General features: G+C 50.9%; 1 protein-coding gene across 1 annotated transcript; it reads right to left on the reverse strand.

The window, feature by feature from the left end:
- Nucleotides 1–621: 621 nt before the first annotated feature.
- On the reverse strand, nt 622–26,049 carry XRCC1 (X-ray repair cross complementing 1). The gene is made up of 17 exons (XM_049787331.1): nt 25,837–26,049; nt 25,317–25,409; nt 15,339–15,449; nt 7,760–7,918; nt 6,991–7,065; nt 6,792–6,897; nt 6,535–6,641; nt 6,349–6,460; nt 5,965–6,202; nt 5,619–5,735; nt 3,412–3,499; nt 3,128–3,260; nt 2,844–2,898; nt 2,628–2,767; nt 1,238–1,328; nt 883–958; nt 622–797 (listed from the first exon to the last, which is right to left on the reverse strand). The coding sequence occupies exons 1-17, from the start codon at nt 25,885–25,887 to the stop codon at nt 684–686; spliced, it is 1,866 nt and encodes a 621-aa protein (XP_049643288.1). The 5' UTR covers nt 25,888–26,049; the 3' UTR covers nt 622–683.
- Nucleotides 26,050–26,605: the final 556 nt, after the last annotated feature.

Here is a 26,605-nt window from a genome sequence, read left to right on the forward strand (position 1 = left end):
AGATTCTCGGCCACCTTAAACCCAGTAGTGCCCCAAAGGGTGCCTAAGAACTGGGTGGGTTGATGAAAATGCCCATTGGAAGCTCAGTAGTAGAGCACCTGCCTTGCCAACATGAAATCATCAAGTTGGTGGGGTGTTTGTGACCCCCAGTCTGCCCTCTCCAGAGCACTATAACCCAGTGTGCGACCCTGGCAAGCCCCAGGACAGCACATGACTGCCACTGAGCACATGCAGGCACCACAACTGAGTGTGTGACCCTGGTCACTACGACCACTTCATTAAAGGAAGTGTAGAAACGAGGCCCCTCACCACCTCCCAGCCAGGGTGGACAGAGCCATACAAAAAGTGAGAAAGTGGGCTCACCTCCAGGATGCAGACCTGGGGTTCCCTGGAACAGAGCAAAGGGCTTTGGGGTAAGAACAGCCAAGCAACAGGGTCAAATGTCCAGCGTCTTGACAGGGAGAAGAGCTCCTTCAACTCCGGAACCCTGAAACGGAGCCCCCCCCCCCCCCCGCTTCTCTCCAGAACCCCAGGACAGGAGGCATAAGGCACATCTAAGAGACTTCCTCCCCTCCAAAGAATTCCTCCCCTCCAAAGAAAGACAGAAGTTGGAGGTTCTGCTCTGGGAGCTGGTGGGTGAGAAGGGCCAGGTCACCTTTATTAAGGTGCAAAGTGCGAGGACGTCAGGCCTGGGGCACCACGCCGTAAAGCTGGTGCGGGAGCAGCTTCTGCTTCTCGTTGCAGTTATAGATCCAGCGGGGCCGCACAAACACCAAGGAGGGGTTGTCCATCAGAGCCTGAGAGAGGGATACTCATGAAGATAGGTCACTAGAGGGGTATGGAATGGTGGTGGTGGGGGCTCTCCCTGCCCCCGAGACTTGCCTCTTCGAAGCTGGGGTCCCATTGCTGGGCCGTGATCACAAACTGGACACGCTCGCTCATATACTCCTCAAGCTCCCTGCAGAGAAAAGGCAGAAGGCACATCAGGCCCTGCCAGGGGCTCCCCCAGTTTCCTAGGAGCCCATCTGGCTGCAGCAACCAAAACAAGGGCCTTCATGTCCCCTTTCTCAAGAGTTGGAGTAACAGTGGTGAAGAGGAAGCCATGGGGAGCTGAAACAGCCACACTGCCCAGAAGTCAGCACAGAGCTGGCACTGGGGGCCACACTGTGTGTCCCTCTGGCAGGGGATGTCCCCACCCCATCCTCCCCAAACCCCACAGTACCCCTAGGACACTGACCCATTGAAGGCAGTGACGTATCGCTGCAGCATCCTTCGCTCATTGCCAGGGAACTCCCCGTACAGGAAGAAGTGCTTACCCTGGAAGAAATCTGCGGGGAGATGTGGAGAAGCTCCAGTGAGGTTCAAGTCCTCAGCACCAGATGGGAGCCCCAGATTACTTGGAGGCTGGAGATGGGTCAATACCATTCCCAGGCAGAGGCTCCTGACTCAAGGGTCCATCAGAATCTTCCAAAACACTGAGCGTGATAGTTCTTTTTGCAATTGTTTACTTCCTGTTTATCTTTGGGTTTTGGAGCCACATCCTGGTGCTCATGGGATACTCTGGGCATCTGTGACTGACCTCACATAAGAAACATGCCTGCTGGATAGTAATTAGGTCTTTTCTTGGGGGCGGGGGTGCCACTTCAAACACTGCTTAGGACATACTCCTACCTCTACGCTCAGGGATTATCTCTTGGTGTGAACCTACGTGGTACTGGGAATGAAACCAGGTCAGCTTTATGCCAGGCAAGTGGCCCAACCTCATTCTTTGGCCCCTAGGGTGGTAGTTTTAGGAACCCAATAGCTGAGTCGCAGTATAAGGGTCACACACGGCATTTGTGGTGCATGACCCACTCTGGCTGGTTCAGTATCCAGCATCATGGATACCTGAGCACAGAGCCAGGAGTAAGGCTGAGCAGGATGACACAGGGTCATGCCCAAGCAGGAGGTGGAGGTAGGAAGGAACATGATGTGCCGTCTACCCCTCAGCTCCGCTGACTCTGCCCGCTCATTCTGGCTGTGCTCACCCCGTCACCGGCCCTCTCTTCACTGCATTTTCTCAGAACTGTTCCAGCTGTCCATTTGCAGCTGGGCTCAAAATTTTTCCATGTCACAAGGAAGCAAGTGTAGCCTTCTGAATGCCAGGCTTGCTTCTCCCTCCAGTCCACCCTGACCCCAGCCCTACTGGGCTCACATGGCTGTGGTGACACACACAAGGCTACCGCTTACAAAGAGCACAAGAGGCTGGTATCCATGCCCTCTGGGGCGCCTGGTCCCACCCTTTCCTGACAGAGCTACTCCTGGCTGGGAGTAATCTGCCCTTGCAGATTACAGTGCCAGATGATCTGGAAGACCTGGGAGGATCAAGTATTGTGGCAAGAGAGTGACATCCCACGTGGAAAGACACAGGGGGTCACTTCTGGCTCAGCCTGGTGAAGGGATCAAAAGCAAGTCAGGAGGGACAGCGTTTGGAGTCGCCTAAGGGTTGGGAATAGGCCCGAGAGAACAGTGCAGGGACAGGGTAGGGCAACACAACAGAAGAGTCCCAGGCAGGAGAGGTCCAGGGCTGGATGGGGAAACCCTCAGGTGAGAATCAAGGACAGATCCTACTGCAGGAAGATCCCTACCAGGAAGCTCAGGAACTGGCAGGTCAGGGGACTCCGGCTGATCTTCGTTGTCTGTGTTCTCATCCGTGGATCCTGCATAGGGGTCCTCGCCGTTCTCCCCCTGGTCAGTCAGCTGCCTCTGATCTCTCTGCTCAGTCACCCTAGGGGATGGGGGGCAAAGGTATGAGGAGGAGCACACACACATGCTCTCCCTGCCCCAGTCCGGTCCAGCATTACCTTCTCAGCTCATCCTCAGTGTCCCCAGAATCTTCCGCTCCATTGTCCTGCCCTCCTGCAAGTGGGAGACTGTCAATGTGAGGAACCCTCACTGTTCTGGAAAGACTAGCACATTCCTCCCAGACTCTTTTCCAAGTACTACTCAGCAGCTTTCCCACTCCCAAATGCATGTCAGGGCCCAGCCCATAGCCAAGGAGGCCAGGTACAGCTCCCCTTTGGAGAGCTGCCAGCCCCTCCTCCTGGAGACCCAGATCTTCACCCAGGCCCTCCTCCCTCAAGCTGACCTGACTGTTCCCCCTCAGAATCGACATCTTCCTGAAGTTCTGGGGTGGCTGGTTTGGTCTCTTCTGGAGTTGGGGGTCTTTGTTGTGAGCTGGGTCCTGCTGCCTGAGGGGCTTTGGTTTTGGTCTGCACACGCTGGGAAGGAAGAGAGTTCAGTGGAGAAGAACAGGAGTAAGGCAGATAGAGGAAATGAGGTATGGAAAGCTGGAGTGGAGTTTGGGGTAACCCCAGACCCATGCCCTCTTTCCAGAAAACCTTCTCCCACCCAGGCAGGGGGCCATCAGACCTTCCGGGGCATCTTGGAGGCTTCTTCCCCATCGCTATGAGAATCCCCTTCATCCTCACTGCTTGAGCCCGGCCCAGCCATAAGGTACCTAAGGGCAGAATCAGGTCTCAGACCTACAGCACCAAATGTCCGCCCTAAGGAGGTGAGAGAAGGGTCTACAAGTAGCAGCCACTGGCATTTACTAATTAACAACTCAGGGTCAGGGCCAAGGCCCCCTTCGCAGCCTGCTCAGTCTCCTGGTCTCCTAGCCAGTGAGGACAAGAGAACTCCAAGGCTCACCGCTGTGAGAGGTCACTGTCCCTTGTCGCAGCCCACGTAAGAGTCTCAGGAGAATCGTCCCATGAGATGCATCTGAGGGACTCCTACAGGCAAGTATCTTTCTCCTTCAACTGTGGCTATGCAGGCCAGAATGTCCTGGTTCCAACAGTAACAAACCTCACACGGGAACTCCCAAGAGCCAGTACATCCCAAACCCAGGTCTCACTGGAACGCACTGAAACCTGGGGGCGCATGCCGTGTGTAGTCCCATTTGACAGACAAGGAAAATGAGGAACGGAGAAAGGAGTGAATTGAGCCCATGTAATAGGGCCGAGGTCACAACACAAGAGGTGAGTGGCCTGGCCTATGTGCTCTCAGTGGTCTCAGAGCTGGGGAAAGGCTGCCTAGCATGTCCCTCAGAGAACCGCGATCACTCACAGGAAAGTTAGAGTTTACAAGTACATCAGTAGGAGATTGGAGCAGTAACACAGCAGGTAGGGTGTTTGCCTTGCACACGGCCAACCCAGATTTGATCCCTGGCATCCAATATGCTACACGGTCCCCCGAGTCTGCCAGGAGTAATTTCTTTCTGTTTCTTTTTTGTGGGTTTTGGACCAGACCTGGTGGGACCCAGAGGTTACTCCTAGTGGTGTTTGGGGGACCATATGGGATGCCAGGGATCAAACCCAGGTTGGCTCTGTGCAAGGCAAACAACCAACCCACTGTGCTATCACTTCGGCCCCTCAAGAGTAATTTATGAGTATAGAGTAAGAGCCAGTAGTAATTCCTGTGCATCACCAGTGTGGCCCCAAAACCAAAAATAAATAAATAAATAAATAAATAAATAAAAATGTAAAAATCAAGTTAATCAGCAAACTGAAGAATTAAAGGTAGGTTTTTTAAGCTTTCTCTTTATTTTAGGGGGTCTCCCTAGCAAAGCTCAGACCCAGGAGCCACTCCACTGATCTAGGCTGTGCAGTCCAGTTAGTTAGAGACTTAAGCTGGAGCTACGAGGTCGTGCTGGTGGGCATGAGGTGCCCTGTACTGACCTTAGGCTTTGAACATATGACCTACTACTTGAGCTGCATTGCAGCCCCCATTGCCTTTTAAACTATGAGGCTCTTTCTATTAAAATCCAGATAAAGGCTGATGAGAGTTCAATGGGCTAAGCGCATACCAGGAAATATCCTGGCATGGGAGTTCATCCAGGTTGAATCCTCAGCACTGCAGGGAACAGCCCCTCAAAGAATAGAGCCCAGTATAGTCACAGAGAAAGGCTTGGTGAACTCCCCCTGCACCCCAAGATATTCAGCAGCAAGTACAACACTGTCTTGCTGCCTTTTGTTCCATGCAGTCACCTCTCCTAGGCTGGAGTTCAAGTCCAGTCAATCCAGCCCCACTTTCCAACCCTGAGGCCTGAGCCTACTCCAGGGCTCTCATCTGCACCTCCTTTTTTTTTTTTTTTTGGTTTTTGGATCACACCCGGCAGCTCTCAGGGGTTGCTCCTGGCAGGCTTGGGGGACCATATGGGATGCTGGGATTCGAACCACCATCCTTCTGCATGCAAGGCAAACGCCTTACCTCCATGCCATCCCTCCAGCCCCATGCACCTCCTTTTTACTCCAGAACTCAGCACAGAGCCCACTGCTGACCCATGATGGTCCTTGCCTTGAGCAAATGGAAACAGGCCCAAAAGCTCCAGTGTCCCAGCACTGGTCCTCCAGCTACAATGTCTGCTTCCCTCTCAGTTTCCCCCAAGCAACCCCATCAAGCCCAGCCCGCCCCCCCCCCCCCCCCCGCCTCCTTCTCCTCTCAGCTCAGGGCCTGCCCAGCTCCCCAAGATCCCTGCTGTTGCACTCTGAAGAGGCGGGGTGGGGGCTGTGTGCATCTGTATGGTTGTCTGTGTACCTATGTCTATGTGTGTGAGCATATGTGATATGGGGCCTCACCTCCGGGACGGGAGCCGCCGCCGCATGCGGTGACAGTCCAGCACCCACTCTTTGCGCACGATGCGGCCTCCAAGGCCCAGGACATGACTGTACTTGGGAGTGTTGGCAAAGGCACAGCTGTGGGGAGCAAAAGGGAGGGCATCAACGAAGCATGGTCTAAAGGGTGAAGAGCAGGAGAACAGATGAAGAGGAAGGGTAGATGGAGAAGCAGAAACAAGGTGATAACGGGCGGGATAAGACAACCAAGAGAAAGAAGCGACTAGAGGAGGGGGGAGAGGGGTCAGCAGTGAGGGCAACGTGGAGGGAGTTAAGAAGTGCAGGGAGCTGGGGAGCCCTGGAGGCCTACATGAGGTGGGTGCTGTCTGGAGTCCAGTCTGGCCGGTACTTGGCGCCCAGCTCCAGGGCTTTGTCTCGGAGCTCAGAGCGGAAAGGATTCTGGAAGCCGCTCAGCACCACTACCACCCCCTGCAGGATCTGCCCAAGCTCCTGGGGGCCCGCTCGGGGGGCCTTGGGCTCGGTGCCTTCTCGAGGCTTCCCTGGGGCAGGGACGGAGCTGGCAGCTGGGTGACTGGAGGAAGCGAGCACTGAGGAAGCCCAAGGGGAGATTCAGTCAGGATGTGACCAACCCAGCTACCCGCCTCTCCTCCCTCAGACCAAGAGCCTACGGCCCCAGCCCCTGCTGCCCAGGACCAGATCTCTGGGAATAGGGGACCCACTTGGGTGGACTCACATTTGGGTTTCTTGGGTGCGGGGGTAGAGGGTGAAGCTGATGGCTTGCTGGGGGCCTTCCTTTCTTCTTGTTTTAGATCCAGCTTCCTCTTTCCTTTGAGAGATTCCTGAGGCTGGGAGGGGGAGATGGAGGAGCTGAGGCCTTGTCTTCTCTCACCCTTCGCCACCAGCGGCTCCATGATCTCACCTTGACGGTGCTCCCAACTGCTGTGGAGGCCGGGGAGGCTGCGGAGGAACTAGAGGCCTGGAGTGTGGCAGCCGCATAGCTGGGGCCTGCTGGGTCTCTGGCTGCAGCTAGAGGAGGACAGAATTAGGATGAGAGGTGAGGGCCCCAGGCCCTTTGGCTACTGTGTCCAGGACACAGAGTATTGTCTCCACCTCCCTTCTCCACCCCGGGAGCCTGGGATCCACCAGTGCTCACTTGGGTCCATGCTGCACACGCACCTGGGACTGTCTTGTTGATGCGGCTGAAGAAGAGTGCCCCAGGTCTTAGGGAATTGGTGCCCTCATCCTCCTCCTTCACACGAAACTGGCCGAGCTTGGTCACCTTCTAGGGCCCAGCAAGGAGAGCAGGGGAGGGCTATGTGTGGGCGGGAGACAGGGGAGGCAGCAGGAAGGCTCTGGGGACTTGGGAAGGGCCTACCTGGGGTGACGCCTCGGCCTCGTCTTTGTCCGGGGGGCTGTGAAACCGCACAAAACTCAGACCATAGGGGGAGTCCTGGGAAAGGAGGGCAGGGAGTAGGGAGTCCGGCCAAGGGCCAGAAGGGTCCCAAATCCCTTCCTGTCTCTTTCCTATGGAGAGATGCCTGAGATAACCACATTAGTCTGATCCTGAGCCATCAGGTCAGGGTGCTCCACGCAAATCACTTCCACAAACCCAAGGTCCTGCCTAGGGAGCAAGGGAGCATGCCTAGTGCCCCTCTAGAACACATGCTCCAGGCTGGGTCCTCCCTGCCACAGGCTATAGAACCCTAAGAAGAAAGAAATTAGGGGCCCTGGGTGAACAGAAAACTCCAGGACAACTCCTGGGTAAGGAGTATTCTGCAGTGTGGGTGTCGTGATATACTGGGGACTCATGACCACCAGAGCTCAACACCCTAACTCATGGCAACCCCATCAAGATCAGAAGACTGGGATCAAAGAGGAGAAACCACTGGCTATAGGTCTCAGCTGAGACGTGGTGTCGGATGACTTTGAACCCAGTAGTCAGGCTCACTATGACAGTCACTCCCAGGCCTACAGACCCTCCTCTTCCCTTTCTCAACAATCAGCAGCTCTCCCTCCCCAGGCCTGGTCCTGGAAACGACCTCCTGTGGTGGACCTTGCAAAACCATTTTGGATGCCTCTGGCCTCAGTCTCAGTTCCTGGAGAGACCAGCCACACAGCCCTCCCGGCCTAGCTCCCCCGCATACCTTGCTGTACGGTTGGCTACAGACAATTTTCACTCGGTCCCAGCGCTTCTCAGCTGCAGCCCGCACCAACTTATCAGGCCCAAATATGCGAACTCGGTTGAGGTTTGAGCCACTGCGACTCTCAGAAGGGGACATGAAAGACGAGGTGACCAGAAGGACCTAGAAGAAGGCACAGGGAAGAATGAAAGATGGCAGCTTTGCGCGCCTTCCAACTTAAGCCTTCCTTAAAATGCCTCAATGAATAAATGAGTGAATGAATGATACTTCCTAAGATCAGGGGAGAAGGCAGGGCCTAAGTACCAGCCACAGGGTGTTGCCAGGTCCAGCCCACTCACACTGCACTGTGCTCCAGCATTTCTAGACTGTTCTGTTTCTGGCCCTCCCCTGTCCCCACAGGGGTTCTTATACCTCCAGATTTGAACAATCCTCCAAATTTTCCCACAGTGGGACAGACAACTCAAGTGGGGAGTACATGCCTTATACATGCTGGGCTCTGGGTCCAATCCCTGGCACCACACCTCCCCACCCTCTGCACTACCAGGTATGGTCCAATAAAAGATAAAATAATTAAAAATTAAAAAGTTGTCCTAGTCCCCCAGCTTGGCCCTATGACGGGCCATATGCCCAAGGTGCTCTGGCAACAGAGGTGGTTTCACACGGCCTGCATCATCCTTCGACCTCTGGGCAAGAGCAGGGGAAGGGTCAAAGGGCAGAAACAAGAGCGAACTCCAGGGGCGGAGCGATAACATGGAGATAGGGCATTTGCCTTTCATGCAGAAGGACAGTGGTTCGAATCCCAGCATCCCATATGGTCCCCCGAGCCTGCCAGCAGTGATTTCTGAGTTGAGCCAGGAGTAACCCCTGAGCACCGCCGGGTGTGACCCAAAAACAAAAAAAAACAAAAACAAAAGAGCGAACTCCAAGGGAGTTTGGAGCTGCACCAGACAGTCAATGGTTGTCTCAGACCAAAACTGAACCCAGTTCAGGAGTGCTAAGGGCAACACAAGTCCGCCTCTGACTCTGCCAACAGAGGGCGCTAGAGAGATGGGAACAGGGCACAGGGCAGGAAGCCAAAGAAGCAATGAGAGGGTTTCTAGTGGTCCTGCAGGCAGCACCCTCCAGTGTCACTTTAGTCCCTTCCTGCATCCGCTTCTTGAACCCCCCACCCCACAGAACTCTCTCCTAGTCATTGATTCTCTCCCCTAAACTAACTTGTGTGGTTTGATGGCCATGAAGGGACGCTGGCCAACACACAGCAAGAGGTAGCGTGGTTTGATGTGGGTCCTGATCCTAGTGACATGAGCTTGATATTGGGGGAGATACGTTTGTACCATATATGGTATGGGTATCATATGGGTAGGTCAGCTGCCTACAAGAAAAGAATCCTATCTGCTGTATTATTCATTCCCCTGTATTTGTTTCTAACAGCCCTGATTTTGAGGCAGTAGAGAAAGCCAGATCACCATCAGCCAGTGATTAAAATCAGGGGGTCAGGCATAGTGCACCCATTGGCTGGCAGCTGGCAACAACCATGACCCACATTAAGAGGTAGATTTTGCTCTAAATATATTTCCCTTCCAGTTCATATAAAGAGAGTAACACTAGCTGTCAGACTTTTATCATCCAATTTTGCCTTTAAGAATTAAACCTTGAGGGCCCAGAGAGATAGCACAGCGATATTTGCCTTGCAAGCAGCCAATCCAGGACCAAAGGTGGTTGGTTCGAATCCCGGTGTCCCATATGGTCCCCCGTGCCTGCCAGGAGCTATTTCTGAGCAGACAGCCAGGAGTAACCCCTGAGCAATGCCGGGTGTGGCCCAAAAACAAAAACAAAAACAAAAACAAAAACAAAAAAAAAAGAATTAAACCTTGAGGGAACAGAGTGATAGCACAGTGGGTAAAGTACTTATTTGCCTTTCATATGGTTAACCTGGATTTGATTCCTGGCATCCCATAGGATTCCCTGAGCCCCACAAGGAGTAATCCCTGAGCGCAGAACCAGGAGAAGTTCAGAGGGCCACCAGGAATGGTGCCAACTACAACAAAAAAACCTTGCTGGAGAAGAAAGATGCATCAAAGAGCTGTAGCATGTGGGAATCCTTGGTTCTCTCTGACACTGAATGATTCTCTGAGCCCCCCAGAGAGTAAGCAGCAAGCCGGAAATACCACGAAGTACCTCCAGATGAAACCCTCAAGCAAAAACATACCTTGAATCTCTACACTACATTGGCCCTGAAAGTGGATGTACCTCCCTTATACAAAATAGAAGGTAACCGAAAGACAATCTGGTTTGGTAGAAAATAGATTATTATAATACGTGTCTTACCCTTGATGTGTAGTTGATAGTGACACTATGCTCCAGTTTTACCCTTTGTCCTTTCTTTTTCTTCTCTCTCTCTCTCTCTCTCTCTCTCTCTCTCCCTCTCTCTCTCTCTCTCTCTCTCTCTCTCTCTCTCTCTCAGAGGACATACAATTTGCCTCTCTCTCTCCTCTCTCTCTCCTCTCTCTTCTCTCTTCTCTCTTCTCTCTCTCTCTCTCTCTCTCTCTCTCTCTCTCTCTCTCTCTCTCTCTCTCTCTCTCTCTCTCTCTCTCTCTCTCTCTCTCTCTCTCTCTCTCTCTCTCTCTCTCTCTCTCTCTCTCTCTCTCTCTTTTTTTGGTTTTTGGGTCACACCTAGCAGTGCTCAGAGGTTAATCCTGGCTCTAGGCTCAGAAATCACCGCTGGCAGGCACAGGAGACCATGTGGGATGCCAGGATTCGAACCACCGTCCTTCTACATGAAAGTCAAACGCCTTACCTCCATGCTATCTCTCCAGTCCTTGTCATTTCTTTCTTGGCTCTTTTGACTCCATCTTTTCTTTGTGTAAAGCCAAAGACCCTAACTAAACTCCTAAGTACTAGTTAGAGAACAGAGGTTTGAACAGAAACCTAAGAATTCAGCAGAAGTGTCACCAAAAACTCTAAGAGATGGAAAGATGACATACCAGCATCACAATTTGAAAATATAAAACCCTGATCTAGAAAATAGACTGGAAGATGAAAGAAACCTTTTGGAGGCTGGAGAGAGTTCAACAATGTACTAGTAAATGTTTTGCACAGAGGGCCAGGTGTTTGGTTTTTATGGGTTTTATTTTTTTGAAAGGGAGTGAGTGTAGGAGTTTGGGGCTACACCCACTGATAATCACGAGTTATTCTTATCTCTACATTCAGCAGTCATTCCTGGCACTGCTTGGGGGATCATATGGGATGCTGGGGACTCATGCAGGGCAAGTGACCTCCTCACTGTATCTCCCCACTATCTGGCTCTAAGGTCCAGGTTTGATGCTTGGCACTGTTTGATTCCAAGCATTACCAAAAGTGAGCTCTGAAAATAGAGCCAGAAGTAGCTCCTAACAGTTCTTTAACAAGAAAGAAAAGAAAGACCTCTAGGGATCAAATATAAGTACTTAGATGTACTTCTTCTGAGTCAAACCAATTTGCCTAGAACAAGATGATTTTACAAAATAGTTCTGAGCCAGAAACAGTTCAGATGTTAAGTTGCATGATCTTTGGCACCACATGGTCCCTAAGCACTATGAAGGTGGCCCTGGTAGTCCCTAGCACTGCAGCGCCTGAGAAACAACACATCCTTAGACCTTTGCATTGAACTACTTGCCTGCTTGGTTGTGAATCATTATGAGTAGTCCCTGGGCCCCTGAGCACCATTTGAGAGGTCTCTACCCCAAACAATATAAAGTAGACAGGGTCCAGAAAAATGGTATAGCAGTAAGGCCTTGAATGTAGTTGGCTCAGGTTTTGATTCCCGGAACCCCGTATGGTTCCCCAACACCATGTAGCCCCTGAGCAGAGCCAGAGTAAGTCATGAGTACAGTTGGGTGTGGGCCAAAAACAAATGGAAATCACTAAGTTCCTGCAAAAGGATGATGGTATTAAAATACAAAGAACTGGTTGCAGTGAGGGGAAACCAAGGAGACATGACAAATGAGATCCTGGATTCTCTTGCTATAAAAAGATCTATGGTCAGAGACATGACCCAGTAGGTTAAACACATGTACTACACTGCATGTGGGAGCCCACGGATCAACCCTCAACACTCCATTGGTCTTGGAACTTGCAGGAGTGTATCTCTGAGCTCCTTGGGTTGGTGAGACAGTACAGGAATTAAGGTACCTGCCTTTCACACAGGTGACCCTGGATCAACCCCCAGCACTACATACAGTTTTACGAACACTATCAGGAGTGATCCCTGAGCATAGAGCCAGGAGTAAGGCCTGCGTACAGAGTCAGACCCTGAGCGCTGCCAGTGTACCTCAAATACCCCCAGCCCAGTACCCCCAAAAAAGGCCATCTGGGGGACACTGAAAGAGTTCAGAATAAGGTCTGAAATCCAAAGAGAGAATCATATGCCAAAGTAAATTTCCTATTTGGTCATGGTACTGAGACTGAGAAAATGTCTGTTTTTATAATAGCCACTGGAGTCAGCGTGGGTAAAAAGGCCTCATGGATATAACTATTTTCAGCTCAGTGAAAAAAATAAGTACATATGTGCTAACATTTGGGGAAAAAGAACTGAAGAGAATAAAGAATCCGACTTTAGCAACTCTTCTGTGCTTCTGAAATAAAGTTAGTGATGAGCTAATTTTATAATTTATAGAAATAAATGCAAAGGTTCTAAAATAAATGCAAAGACTCTAAAAAGTTCTAAGAGAATTTCAAAGACTAAAGGTACAAACCCAAGACAATCTGATTTGGGCTGGAGTGATAGCACAGCGGGTAGGGTGTTTACTCTGCACATAGCACACAGCACCCAGATTCAATCTCCAATATGCCATGTGGTCCCCTGAGCTTGCCTGGAGTGATTCCTAAGCGCAAAGCCAGGTGTTACCCCTGTTACAGCTAGGTGTGGCCTCAAAACAAAATGAAAAAAAAAAAATACCATCTCATTTTATTTGTTTGTTTATTTGGGGGCCACACCCAGTGATACTCAGGACTTACTCCTGGCTCTGAGCTCAGGAATTACTCATGGTGATTCTCAGGGGACTATATGGGATGCTGGAGACCATATGGGATTCTGGAAAGTAAACCTGGCCTGCCACAAACAAGGCAAATGCCCTATCCACTGAACTAATGGTCCAGACCCCCAACACAATCTGATTTTTGATATTTATTACTAAAACAGTATGATATTAGCATAAAGAAATACTTATCAGGGCAGGAATGTAATCCAGAGCCATGTGGTGTAGCTCGTCTTAGATGCATAGTACCTACATTTGATCTCCAGCATTGCCAAGCCCCCTGAGCACCTTTAAGTGTAACCTGCTGGGACCCAGCACAACTGAGAGCAGTTTAGATGGCCTCCAACTACCTCAGGCCCAAATAACTGAGGTCTGGGCTAGCCGTGTATGACCCCTATAAAGTTATGAACAATAGTATTAATAAAATAAAATAATAATAGGGCCAGGGATATGGCTCAGTGGTAAGCACATGCCTCTTATGAGGCACTGGATTTTACCCATGGCACAAATGAATGAATAAAAATATAAAACTCAGGCCCGGAGAGAGAGCACAGCGGCGCTTGCCTTGCAAGCAGCCGATCCAGGACCAAAGGTGGTTGGTTCGAATCCCAGTGTCCCATATGGTCCCCCGTGCCTGCCAGGAGCTATTTCTGAGCAGACAGCCAGGAGTAACCCCTGAGCAATGCCGGGTGTGGCCCAAAAACCAAAAAAAAATAAAATAAAAAAATAAAAAATAAATAAAGCTCTAGGGGCTGGAATAATAGCACAGGAGGTAGGATGTTTGCCTTGCACATGGCCAACCTGGGTTCCCTGACCCAAAAACCAATATGTGTGTATGTACATTTAAAGCTCTAGAAGAAAATATTGGAGATGATAAGCAGAATAATACTCTTCTACCTCCAAAAACACCCACATGTTAGTCCCTGGAACTTGTGATGAAGACAAAACTTGCAGGTGAGATGAAAGATCTTGAAGTGGGATACTGCCTAGGTTTCTTTTTATTTTTTTGTTTGGGGGCCACACCTAGCAGTGCGTAGGGGTTACCCCTGGCTCTGCACTCAGGAATCACTCCTGCTGGGGACCATATGGGATGTAGGGGATAGAAAATGAAATGGCTGGGTGCAAGGCAAGTGCCCTACCCATTGCGCTATCGCTCCGGCTCTTCTGCCCTGGGTTTCTTTTTTTTTTTTTTTGTGGTTTTTGGGTCACACCCGGCAGTGCTCAGGGGTTACTCCTGGCTCCATGCTCAGAAATTGCTCCTGGCAGGCACAGGGGACCATATGGGACGCTGGGATTCGAACCGATGACCTCTTGCATGAAAGGCAAACGCTTTACCTCCATGCTATCTCTCCAGCCCCTGCCCTGGGTTTCTTATCTAGGGAAGTCCAAAATAATCACAAAGGTCTTTATCGGAAAAGGAAGTCTTTAGAGTCAGTCAGGTAAATAGAAATGGAAACAGATGTCAGTGCCCTATGGTTGGTGATTTTGAAATCAGCAGAGGGGCCACAAGCCAAGTAATGCAGGCAGTGCTAAGCTGGAATAATAAAAAGATAAATTCACTCCTAGAGCCTCCAGAAGGCACACAGCCAAATTGATTCTAGCCCCACAACACTAATGTCAGAGTCTGCTCTCCAGAACTGTAAAGACAATAAGCAGGTTGTTTTAAGCCACTGTAGACGGCAGACCCAGGTTCAACCCATAGTGCCACATATGGTTCTTCCCAAGCACCATCAGGGATCACTCCTGGACACAGGGCCAGGCGTAGCTTCTGAGCACTTCCAGTGTGACACCCCCACCCCCCACCAAAAAAATATACTCTAACCTGTACAGAGACCAGTGCATTTTTATCATATGCAAAATACAGCTCAGTTGAAAACTATCTTTAGCTACAAGTACCTTCCTTATAGAAAACTGATTTGTTTATGTCAATCTGTGAACTCTCTTTGTCACAGATTCCTTTTCACCCAAACACATCTGGTAAATTCAGTGGTGGGCTAGCTCACCAGTCAGGCTCTACTGAATTCAAGAAGCAAAAGAGCTGTGCCCACTTTAAAACACTCTTGGTAGATGGGGGCTGGAGGCCTCACATGTGGCCAATATAGATTTCATCTCCAGCATTCCATATGGTCTCCTAAGCACCTCCTAAGCACATTTCTGAGTGCAGAGCCAGGATTAACTCCTGAACATCACTAGGTGTGGCCCAAAAGCCAAAACCAAACAAACAAAAACATGCACCATAGAGCAAAAGGCAGTCCTGCAGATATTTGTCACTGAAGGGTAACAGGGGCCTCCTGGACAGCACTGAATTGCAGTCTACTGGGACAGCCAGGAGAGTGGCCGAAGGGCAGCAAGGTTAGGAACTGAGTCTGCAAGTAAACCAGCCTGAGTGTGTTTATGCACACTAGTCTGTTTCCCAGTTAATCTCCTACATCCATGGGTTCCCCCAGAGGGCGCTGGTCAGAATGACTCAATTCCACAGGGCTGGGACCCAGGAGGCTCTGGAGAAACAGGCAAAAGGGTGCCCTGGGCTGGGATCAGCAGAGAGCCCATCTCTAACCCCAGCTTACCTCGTAGTCTTGCTCGCCGCCACCCCCGGCCGAGCTGCCCACCAGCACCTCCACAAAGGCCGAGCCATCGTTGCCAATGTCCAAGCTGTGTATCTGCTCTTCCTTCTCCAGCTGCAGGAAAAGGAGACCCAGTCAGCATCGGCTCTGCATCTGCGCTCTCTGCAGGCCCTCAGTGTCCCCACCCCCACCATCAGGGCTTTGTGTGCCCTGGCAATGTCAATATTTGTGACAGCAGGGGCCACGGAGGCCAGGGCTAAGAGTTGCCACCAGGGACCGGAGAGAAAGCATGGAGGTAAGGTGTTTGCCTTGCATGCAGAAAGTCAGTGGTTCAAATCCCTGCAACCCATATGGTTCCCAGAGCTGCCAGGAACAATTTATGAGCATAGAGCCAGGAGTAATCCCTGGGCAATGCTGGGTGTGACCCAAAAACAATAAAAAACAAAACGAAACCAAAAAAAAAGAGTTGCCACTGGGTTCATGGCAAGTAGTATGAGGCATGGCCAGGAATCAAGTTGGAAAATGGTTGAGTGAATGTGAAAAACCTCTCTGGGCTCTGCCAGGCACGCCACCATTGCATATGAGCATGTGTATATTTGTGTGTACATGTATGTGTGTGTATCTGTCCAATGGCACACCCCTAACTTCCACCCTGAGAATGCAGTAGTCTGTAGAAGTACCCTGAGGGAGGCTGGTCTGCTGTTTTTCTCTCGCCATGGGTTTCTGGCCTGGAACCCCAGCTCTGCCACACTAGCTTTATGGCCTTGTCAGCTAATCTCCCAGAGCTTGTTTCCTCATCAGTCACAGGTGGGTGATGCTGGGGCATGGGCAATGCAGGCAGAAGACCTGGGTTCCATCCCTGATATCCTGGTTCCCCTAACACCGCTGAATGTGATTCCAAGCACATTTCTACCCAGCACATTAATAGCCCCAAACCAAATGAAATGAGAGTGACGGTCACATCTGGGGTCAGACATATAAATACCCTGATCCCCTTGGCACACAGGATATGATAAGTGCCCTACTGCTGTCATCAGGAGACATGCTCAGGCCCTGTGCAAGAATTGTCGAGGACCAGAAAGCAGGCTCCGTGTGGACTGAGTGCATGTTCTGCGTGTGGGAGGCCCTAAAACCGAAAAATATCTGGTGCTGGAATGGTGTATGCACAAAACTATCATTAACAGCATTACAAATTACAGAACCTCAATAAAAATGGAAAAAAATGATGATAATGATTATTTGTCAGTGAGAGAAAGTGCTCCTGTAAGAAGGCCTAGGGCTGGACCCTGGGTGCCTTGCATGCAACTGACCTGGGTTCAACCCGACATCCCAGATAGTCCCCTGAGCACCACCGGAAGTGATGTGTAAGCACAGAACCAAGAGTCAGCCCAAGAGTCAGCCCTAAAATCTGCCAGGTGGGTCCCAGCCAGGCAAGTCTCTTCTATTTGGATCCTAAAGTAACAAGCTACCACAGTCCTGGAAAGTAGAGGCCACCATCCTGCTCTGGCCCCTGCTCCCAGACCATTCGACCCTATCAGGAGAACCTCATTCACATACCACAGGAGGGTGGAGCCTGGATCTGAAGGGAGGAAGGCCCTGGGTTAGATTCCTGCCCAGCAGTACAATCCCAGGTAACAGGCACAAACCTTTCTTCCTCCAGGGTGGAAGAGGAAGATGGCTCGGAGGATGCTCTTCCTGAACAAGGAAGGGCGACATGGATGGACTCATTCGCCACTTGGGCAGTCAGCAGCTCAGAGTGCTTGGTGTGCTAGCTCCAGACACCCGTGTCCTTACCTCACCCCATGCATGTTATTATCTCCCTTCACACCAGCTCAGGTGGAGACAGGAGGTCATTATATAACTTCCCCCAAGCTAGAACATCGGGGAATCTGGGATGGCCCCCACCACACACAGCAGGTGCAGCGCAGCTCCCTTCATATCCTGAACTGGTTTCCTGCCAAGTTGGGCCCTTCCCCCAGGGGGGATTATGGGGGATGGAGCAGTAGTACAGCAGATAAGGTGTTTGTTTTGCACTGGCTAGCCTGGGTGCAATCCTCAGCATACCAATATGATCTTTGTGCCCACCAAGAGTAATTCAAAATCAAACAAAATACCAAAATAAAACTAATGAAATATAAGGAAATATATATGTATATTTATTTATGTTTTGGGACCACACCCAACAGTGCTCAGGAGTTACTCCCAGCTTTGCTGGGAATATCCCATATTTCTTTTTTTTTTTTTTTTGGTTTTTTGGGCCACACCCTGTGACGCTCAGGGGTTACTCCTGGCTATGCGCTCAGAAGTTGCTCCTGGCTTCTTGGGGGACCATATGGGACGCCGGGGGATCAAACCGCGGGCTAGCGCAGGCTCTTTTTTTTTTTTTTTTTTTAAAGAAACACTATTTATTTATTGGTTTTGGGGGCACACCCAGCGATGCTCAGGGATTACTTCTGTGCTGCAAAATCACTCCTAAGAGGCTTGGGAGATCCTATGGAATGCCAGGGACCAACCCAGGTCCATCCCAGATTAGCTGCGTGCAAGGCAAATGCCCTACTGCTGTGCTATCACTCCGGCCCCTTCTTTTTAATACTTTTATTTTTTTTTGGTTTGAGGGCCACACCCGGCGGCGGCACTCAGGTTGTTTTGGCTCTGCTCAGAAATCGCTCCTGGCAGGCATGGAGGACCATATAGAATGCCGGGATTCGAACCACCATTGGTCCTAGGTCGGCCGATTGCAAGGCAAACGCCCTACTGTTGTGCTATCACTCCGCCCCCTCTTTTTAACACTTTTAGTAACATTTGGGGGGCCAGAGCAATAGCACAGAGGGTAGGGCCTTTGCCTTGCATGTTGCACTTGAACCTGGGTTCAAGTTCAACCTGGGTTCAACCAAGTTCAAGTTCAATCCCCAGCATCCCATATGGTTCCCAGCCTGCCAGGAGTAATTTCTGAGTGCAGAGCCTGGAGTAACCACTGGGCGCTACCGGGTGTGGCCCAAAAAGCCCATGGAAAAATGGAAAGCAAAATAAATAAATAAAAACTTTGGGGTCACGCATAAGTGGTGCTCAAGGCTTGCTCACTCCAGGTTCTGTACTCATGGGTCAGCATTCTTGACGATGCTTGGGGAGCCATAAGTGGTTCCAGGGTAAGTTGCATACAAATGGGGCTTGAGAGAGAGTACAGAGAGTAATTCCTAAGCGCAAAGCCAAGAGTAGCTCCTGAGCATGTCAGGTACAGCCCAAATCTAAAAAACTTAAAAACAAAACTTAAAAAAAAAAAGATAAGTGACTTATCCTCTTGTGCAATCTCAGATTCCTAAGCAGCTGCTCGTTGCTTGATGATGCCACACAATGGTAACAACAAATTTGAAATGCCACAGGGCAAGGTGAGTGATTGGACACCCACAAGAGAACCAGGAGCCAGGTGCCAGAGCAGCACTGGCCTCCCCAGCACTGGCCAGCATGCCCTCCCGCCCGGGAGTGGCCAGAAAAGATCAGAGGAGAGAGCTTCCTGTGCTCACCACAAACAGAAAAGGTGCAGAGCCATCATGCACAAAGGGCTAAACTTGGTGCTGCAATCATTAGAGGTTGCACAATATGGTTTGAATAAAAAATTACAGAGCAATTAAACCAAAGGAAAAAAAAAACAACAAACATGGATTAGTCCTGGTGTCCAGAAACTTCTGTCTTGTCATTCATTTCCAGAGACCTAAAATGATGGACTAAAGAGATAGTACAGAGTATGAGAAGCTTGCCTTGCATCTAGATCATCCAGAACCCATATATGTTCCCCTGAGCACTGCCAAGAGTGATTCCTGAGTGCAGAGCTAGGAGTAACCCCTGAACATCACTGGCTGTGGTCCCAAAACAAAACAAAAAAACCTTAAGAACTAAAGTGAGGGGCCGGGCGGTGGCGCTGGAGGTAAGGTGCCTGCCTTACCTGCGCTAGCCTAGGAGACGGACCGCGGTTCGATCCCCCGGCGTCCCATATGGTCCCCCAAGCCAGGAGCGACTTCTGAGCGCATAGCCAGGAGTAACCCCTGAGCGTTACCGGGTGTGGCCCAAAAACCAAAAAAAAAAAAAAAAAAAAAAAAAAGAACTAAAGTGAGGGGCTGGAGTAATGGCGCAGTGGTAGGGCGTTTGCCTTGTACATGGCTGACCCAGGATAGACCCTGGTTCGATCTCTGGCATCCCTATGGTCCCCAAGCCAGGAGCAACCCCTGAGCATCACCAGTGTGGCTCAAAAATAAAAAAATAAAATAAAATAAAAAAAGAACTAAAGTGAGCATTGAATTGGGATAACCCCAAAACTGGCAGGTTTTCCATGTCAGATAGGGATAAACAATGGCTGCAAGGCTACTTGCTCCTACACTTAAAAATGCCACCCAGTAGGGGCCAGAGCAATAGCACAGTGGTAGAGCATTTGCCTTTCACACGGCCAACTACAGACGAACCCTGGTTCAATTCCTAGCATCCCATATCATCCCCCAAACCTGCCAGGAGCGATTTATGAATACAGAGCCAGGAGTAACTCCTGAGCACCGCCAGGTGCGACCCAAAAACCAAGAAAGGAAGGAAGGAAGGAAGGAAGGAAGGAAGGAAGGAAGGAAGGAAGGAAGGAAGGAAGGAAGGAAGGAAGGAAGGAAGGAAGGAAGGAAGGAAGGAAGGAAGGAAGGAAGGAAGGAAGGAAGGAAGGAAGGAAGGAAGGAAAGGGAAGGGAAGGAGGGAGGGAGGGAGGGAGGGAGGGAGGGAAAATGCCACTGGGGCCGGAGAGATAGCATGGAGGTAAGGTGTTTGCCTTTCATGGTCATTGGTTCAAATCCCAGCATCCCATATGGTGCCCCCTGCCTGCCAGGAGCGATTTCTGAGCGTGGAGCCAGGAGTAACTCCTGAGCACTGCAGGGTGTGACCCAAAAACCAAAAAAAAAAAAAAAGCCACCAATGTCTGATGACTGCCCATGAGCCCAGACTCAGGAAGAACCTCAGTCGGTTTCTGTTCCCCACTCCGCTCACAGTCCAGTGGTCCTGAGTACAACTAAAGGAAAAGCAAAAGTCCTTACAACGGCTTTCATGATCTACTCGTGCTGGGAGTTCCCCAATGCCAGCCCATTAGCTCACTGCCTCCCAGCACCCCTAACAACCACCCACCCACACAGGCCTCTATGCAGCTCCTCCACATCCACCAGGCAGGTAGAAACCAGCCCAGCTGGGAGTCCTTCTCCAGACACTACACACAGACATCATCTTCTGAGGCAGCCCTCCCAGACTCCCTTATTTATATGAAAACCCCTCACCACACCACCTTCTCCTCCCCTAGCTGGGTATTCGTTTCTTTCATTTAATGTCTTTCTTTTTTTTTTTTGGGTCACACCCGGCAGTGCTCAGGGGTTATTCCTGGTTCCAGGCTCAGAAATTGCTCCTGGCAGGCACGGGGGACCATATGGGACGCCGGGATTTGAACCGATGACCTCCTGCATGAAAGGCAAACGCCTTACCTCCATGCTATCTCTCCGGCCCCTCATTTAATGTCTTTCATGACCACAGCATCTGGCACCTGTTTTCCTCTCGAACTAGCTAGTCTTTCCCTCCAGGTGAAATGCCACAGGCTTGACATACATTGGTCTAATGCTGTCCCATGGCACACAGTCCAAATGCATAAAACAGTGCTTGGTCTATACAGGGTGCTTGATCAATACCTGCTGAATGAATGAATATAAGATTACTATGCTCCATGTCCAGATCCTGGGCAGACAATTTCTACAAGTTCTCTACTATCTATAGATATTGCTCTATGAAAGTCCCAGACACATCATACCCAGACACCTCAGAGGCCAAAGCAATAGTGCATCAGAGAGGACACTCAGATTAGGTCCCTGGCATCCATAGCACTGCCAAGAGTAATTTCTGAGCACAGAGACAGCAGTAAGTCCTGAGCATCACCAGCTATGGCCACCAAACCCACCAGCCTACCAAACAAAAATTCTGGACACCTTAACCAACTCCATTAGCTTCTCTAGGGAGCCCCTTTCCTCTGGGTAACAGCTATGGAGCCCTCTCAGTCAGCCTGGCTATAGAACCTACTATCTGGAGCTGGCCCCTCTGGCTTCCTTACTCTCCAAATTCTGTCTCTTTTGACTACGATCCTTCTGTTGCTACTACTACAGCTGAACTATAGCACAGAATGTAATTTTTCCTGGGGTCCCCTAATCATAAATGAGTCCCATAGGATTCTCACCCAGTAATAAGCACAAGGATCCCTCCCTTTACACAAACAACATGTTGACAGAGCATCTCTGCAGACATTATGTCACTGAGTTTCCAAAATAACCCAAGGCTGAGATGATCCTCCAAGAACAAACAAGAAAAGAGCTTCAGAGAAATGAAACGAGCTGCCTGAGGTGACAGAGTGAGTAGGAGGGAGAGTTGGGAACTTGAATTCAGGTCCCAAGACTAAATAATCAGCAACTGTGTCTCCCTCAAGTTTACAATATTGTCTCTAGGCAAATTACATAACTTCTCTAGGCCTCAGTTTCCTCATCTATAAAATGGGGGTAATAATAGATGTTAGGTCATGGGTTTTTATGAGGATTCAATGAGCTAATCCGTGTGAAGTGCTCAGAACACTGCCCGGCAGTCCCAGTGAGTAAAGGTCAGCTTTCATCAGCATTCTGATATCGGGACTGAAGAGCTGTTGAGACTCCTAAACTCTGAGCCAAGGAGATGGCTCAACAGACTAGAGCACATACTTCTCAGCAAGAGCATCAGGTTCAAACCTTGCTACTACCAGGTCCCCTGCACTGCTGGGAGCAACTCCTAAAAACTGACCTGGGAGAAATTCTGATTAGCTTCATATGATAAAAATAAACAAATAAATACATAAGTAGCTCCAAACAATAAAAACGAAAGAGATAGCTCAGGATGTAGGGCAGCGGTCTCAAACTCAATTTATCTGCGGGCCGCAGGAGGCAAAGTCGGGGTGATCCTTGAGTGCAAAGTCAGTAGTAAGCCTTGAATATTGGAGGGTGTGACCCAAACAAATAAAACAAAACAAAACAAAACAGATTCCTCTAGGGCAGGGCCACAAAATGTTGTACGAAGGGCTGCAAACGGCCTGCGGCCCGTGAGTTTGAGACCCCTGATGTAGGGCATTTGCAGTGCTTACTCTTGGTCTCCTGAGCTCTGCCCAGCATGAGTAAGCCCTGAGCAGAGAGCTAGGAATAAGCCCTGAGAACCACCAAAACACCAAACATCAAATATTGTCAGAGTTGAGGCACACGTCTTACATGCCATCAGCCCCAGTTAGATCTCGAGCACTACGAGCAATACTTGCTGCAGCCCTACAGCACCATTTAGGGTGGTCCAAGTAACCCCTGGACCTATATCCTCAAGTGCCTGCATTGAACCACCAACTTATTTGGCTAAAATTCATCAGGACAGGATCTTGGACATCCTGAACACTGCTTGGGAACCTCACATCCTTTAAAAAATGAAAGGAACGGGCCCGGAGAGATAGCACAGTGGCGTTTGCCTTGCAAGCAGCCGATCCAGGACCTAAGGTGGTTGGTTCGAATCCTGGTGTCCCATATGGTCCCCCGTGCCTGCCAAGAGCTATTTCTTTTTTTTTTTTTTTTTTTGGTTTTTGGGCCACACCCGTTTGATGCTCAGGGGTTACTCCTGGCTATGTGCTCAGAAATCGCCCCTGGCTTGGGGGGACCATATGGGACGCCGGGGGATCGAACCGTGGTCCTTCCTTGGCTAGCGCTTGCAAGGCAGACACCTTACCTCCAGCGCCACCTACCCGGCCCCCAAGAGCTATTTCTGAGCAGACAGCCAGGAGTAACCCCTGAGCATCGCCAGGTGTGGCCCAAAAAAAAAACAAAAAATAAAATAAAATAAAATAATAAATAAAAGGAAGATGGATCAAAGGCTGGAAAATACTATGCTGTGGGATCTCTGGGCTCAAGCCCCTGTACCTCATGGTCCACCAGCACTAATGATCACTGAGAATGAATGATAACCTATTTATACTACTGGCACTGGGAGCAGTGCTGACCTGGGTGGGAGTAGTCAGCATGGCCAGATATGAGCCAAAACACCAAAACAAAAGAGGGAAAGGGAGAGAGAAAAAAGGGAAAGAGAGAGGGAGAGAGCAAGCGGGAGAGAGAGAGGGAGGGGGAGAGAGAAAGAGAGAGAACAAAGGAAGATGGCACAAGAGGATGGAGCATATACTCTGCACACAAGGGCCCTGAGCCAAACAATGGTAGTCCACAATCCCCTGGGTATCGCTGAGAAATGATCTTGAACACACAGCCAGAAAAAGACAAGTTAGAAAATCTTGTAGTCCATACTTTTTTCAGGAACAAAATCCTTAGCTTCTACTCCCCCAAAACCTCTAATATTGGTGCTTTTTCAGAACCACAAGATAAGAAGAGACGGCAGAGAATGTGGTCAGTGTCCAACACAATAATGGGAGCTGGGCTTCCGGAGACTCTCCCCCAAGGCCTTTTCATCCAGAATGAAGGAACAGGGCCTGCTCCAAAGGCCAGGCTGCAGGGAAAAAACAGGATGAGCCAGTGGAGGGTTCAGATCTTAGCACTGCCTGTTACCAATGGAGACAGTATCCCCTCAAGCAGGCCAGCAGCCTGCAGAGAACAGAAGGACAAGGCACAGTGATTCTCTTTTTCTACTGGGTTCTTCTCCCTGACTGGAAGTGCCTGTTCAGAATTCCATCATCAACTCAGGCTCAACCTCCAGTTGTCTCCCGTTACAGCGTCCAGGAGCCCGTGGTGAAGGCAAGTAACAAAAGCCCACAGAGAAAACCCAGCCAGCATTCCACAGCCAACAGCTCTGACTAAACCCTTCTCCATTCCCTGTATTTCCCATTCCCCAATCTGAAAATAGAGCTGCCTTGGGTGAGAATACAAGGTGTAGGGGGCTTGCCTTGCCCACAGCTACCACTTCCAATCCCAGCACCACATATATCCCTTTCCCTCGAAATCACCATGAGTGACCCCTGAATACCTCAAAGTGTGCTTCCCTCCATCATCCCCGAAAAAGGCAACGAAACAAGAGTCCCTAACCCATATAAATAAAGCCCAGAGCCCACATACATATTACAGAAGGGAATGAAGGAACTTCTCTTGCAAGGAGCCAACTTGATCCCCAGCACCACACACATATGAACTCCCAGTATTGCCAGGAGTGAGTCCCAAGGATCACCCCGTGTAGCCCAAACACACAAACAGCTCCCCCCCACCCCACCCCCACACACAGAGCCCAAATTAGAAAATGAAGGGATTGCCTTGCACACACAGAACCCTGATTCAATGCCCTGCACAGCACATGGACCAGGGTCCTTCAATCAACATCAGGGGTCGCTCCTGAGCAGAGTCAAAATAGGCCCTGAGCACACTGGCCTAACTGCCCCCCACACACACACCCTCTTTAGGGCCTAAGCAATAGCACTGGCCTAACCACCACCCCAAACACACACACCACACACACACACAACTGCCCCCCAAACACACACACATACACACACACAGAACTTTGGGGTCTGAGCAATAGCAATGGCCTAACTCCCCCCCCCACACACACACACCCTTTGAGGCCTGAACGCTAGCACAACGTGTAGGGCGCAAAGAGGGTTCTATCCCTAGAATCCCATAAAGTCCCTCGAGCATGCCAGGAGTATTTTCTGAGCACAGAACCATGAATAACTCGAGTGTGCCTGTGTGCCCCCCACAAAAAAAAAAAGAAAAAATCAGGGCGTCGAAGAAACTGAGGCTGTTTTCCTGCCACCACCAGCCTGTCCCTGCTCTTGTCCTTCGGGCGACCAGGGGCAAGTCGTCGTCCTTTCTCCATCCAGCACGTGCCCGTTTCCCAGGCAGGTGCAGGAGAGGCCCAGAAGGCAGGGTGGCGATTCTCATCACGCCGCCACCTGCCACCACCTCTGCTTCCGGTCGGGGGCAGCGCAGTCACCTGTAGCACCACCGAGATGGTCTTCTCGCCCGCGCGGGCAGAGCGCCACTTCCGGTAGGCCTCGGCTGCGAGGAGGTTCTCGGCACGGTGGGTCTGAGGAGGCAGGAGAGAAGAGCGGACGGCGGGTTAGGGTGCAGCAGGTGTCTTGGGGGTCCCCGTAAAAGCCCCATGAGCCCCTCAGTCCAGTCCCCACCTGTGTGGTCCTCCATAGGTCCCCTCACCAGTGCACTTCCGGCCCCTCATGACACCTCTTGCCCCGACCGGAAGTCCCCGAGGCGACCGGAAGTCCCGAGGTGACCGGAAGTTCTCCAGGCGTCCGGAAGTCCCCGGATGACCGGAAGTCCTCGAGGCGACCGGAAGTTGCCCTCAGCCACCTCAACCCGGGCTCCCTCACAGCCTCCCGCAAATCCCCTCACGGCCCCCAAATCCTCCTCAGACCTCCAGCAAGGACGTTCTAGAACTTTCTTCCAGAGCCCCTCGCCCCAGAGCCACTCCCTCCCTCCCTCCCTCCCTCACTCACCGAGTCCTGGCTACTACAGGACACGACATGGCGGAGGCGGATCTCCGGCATGTCAGATTGTCCGTCGTGGACGGCTGAGGGCGATTCTGGAGGATGAAGGAGAGAGACTTGAGATTTTTGAAGGGCGGGAAAGGTTTGTCAGGAGGCTGCTAGTTGCCCCCCCCCTTCCCCGCGCGCGCGTCGCCTCGACTGCGCAAGCGCGCGGCCCTCGGGCCTTTCAAACGGCGGCGCGCCAGCGTGCGCGTCCGAGCTGCGCAGGCGCACCAGCGGGAGCGTCCAGGTTGCGCAAGCGCAGCCGCGCCGCTTCCGGGCCGCGCCGGGTTTCCTAGCAACAAGCCCCGCCTCCCCTCCCTGTGGCCACGCCCACCGACGGCCCTGCCTCCCCGGCTCTGCCAACTGGAGCAGCCACAAGGATTTGGGGCGTCGAAGATGTTGGCTCTTCTCAGTGGACAGCGCGGTCACCGCCCCCCTCAACCCAAGCTTAGAAAAAGCAGTGGCTGGAGAATCTAAATAGATGATGCTGGAAGGAAGCTTGCAGCTGACAGCTGCAGAGTTCCCACCGTTTTTTTTCAGTGGCTCCACCGTTCCCCGCTATCCACCCCAGTCTCATCCATCCACCTTCCATGCAAACAGGATAAAGAACAGTCTGATCTCAGGAACTGTACCCAAGGGGCCTAAATAAAAACACAAAGTATGCTCCCAAACCAGACCCACTCGCAGTCTGGAGCGCTTCCACCCAAGCTTCGGTTCCCAAATGTGATCTGTGGGC

Source organism: Suncus etruscus, chromosome 14, assembly GCF_024139225.1.
Source record: "Suncus etruscus isolate mSunEtr1 chromosome 14, mSunEtr1.pri.cur, whole genome shotgun sequence".
Lineage (NCBI taxonomy): Eukaryota > Metazoa > Chordata > Mammalia > Eulipotyphla > Soricidae > Suncus > Suncus etruscus.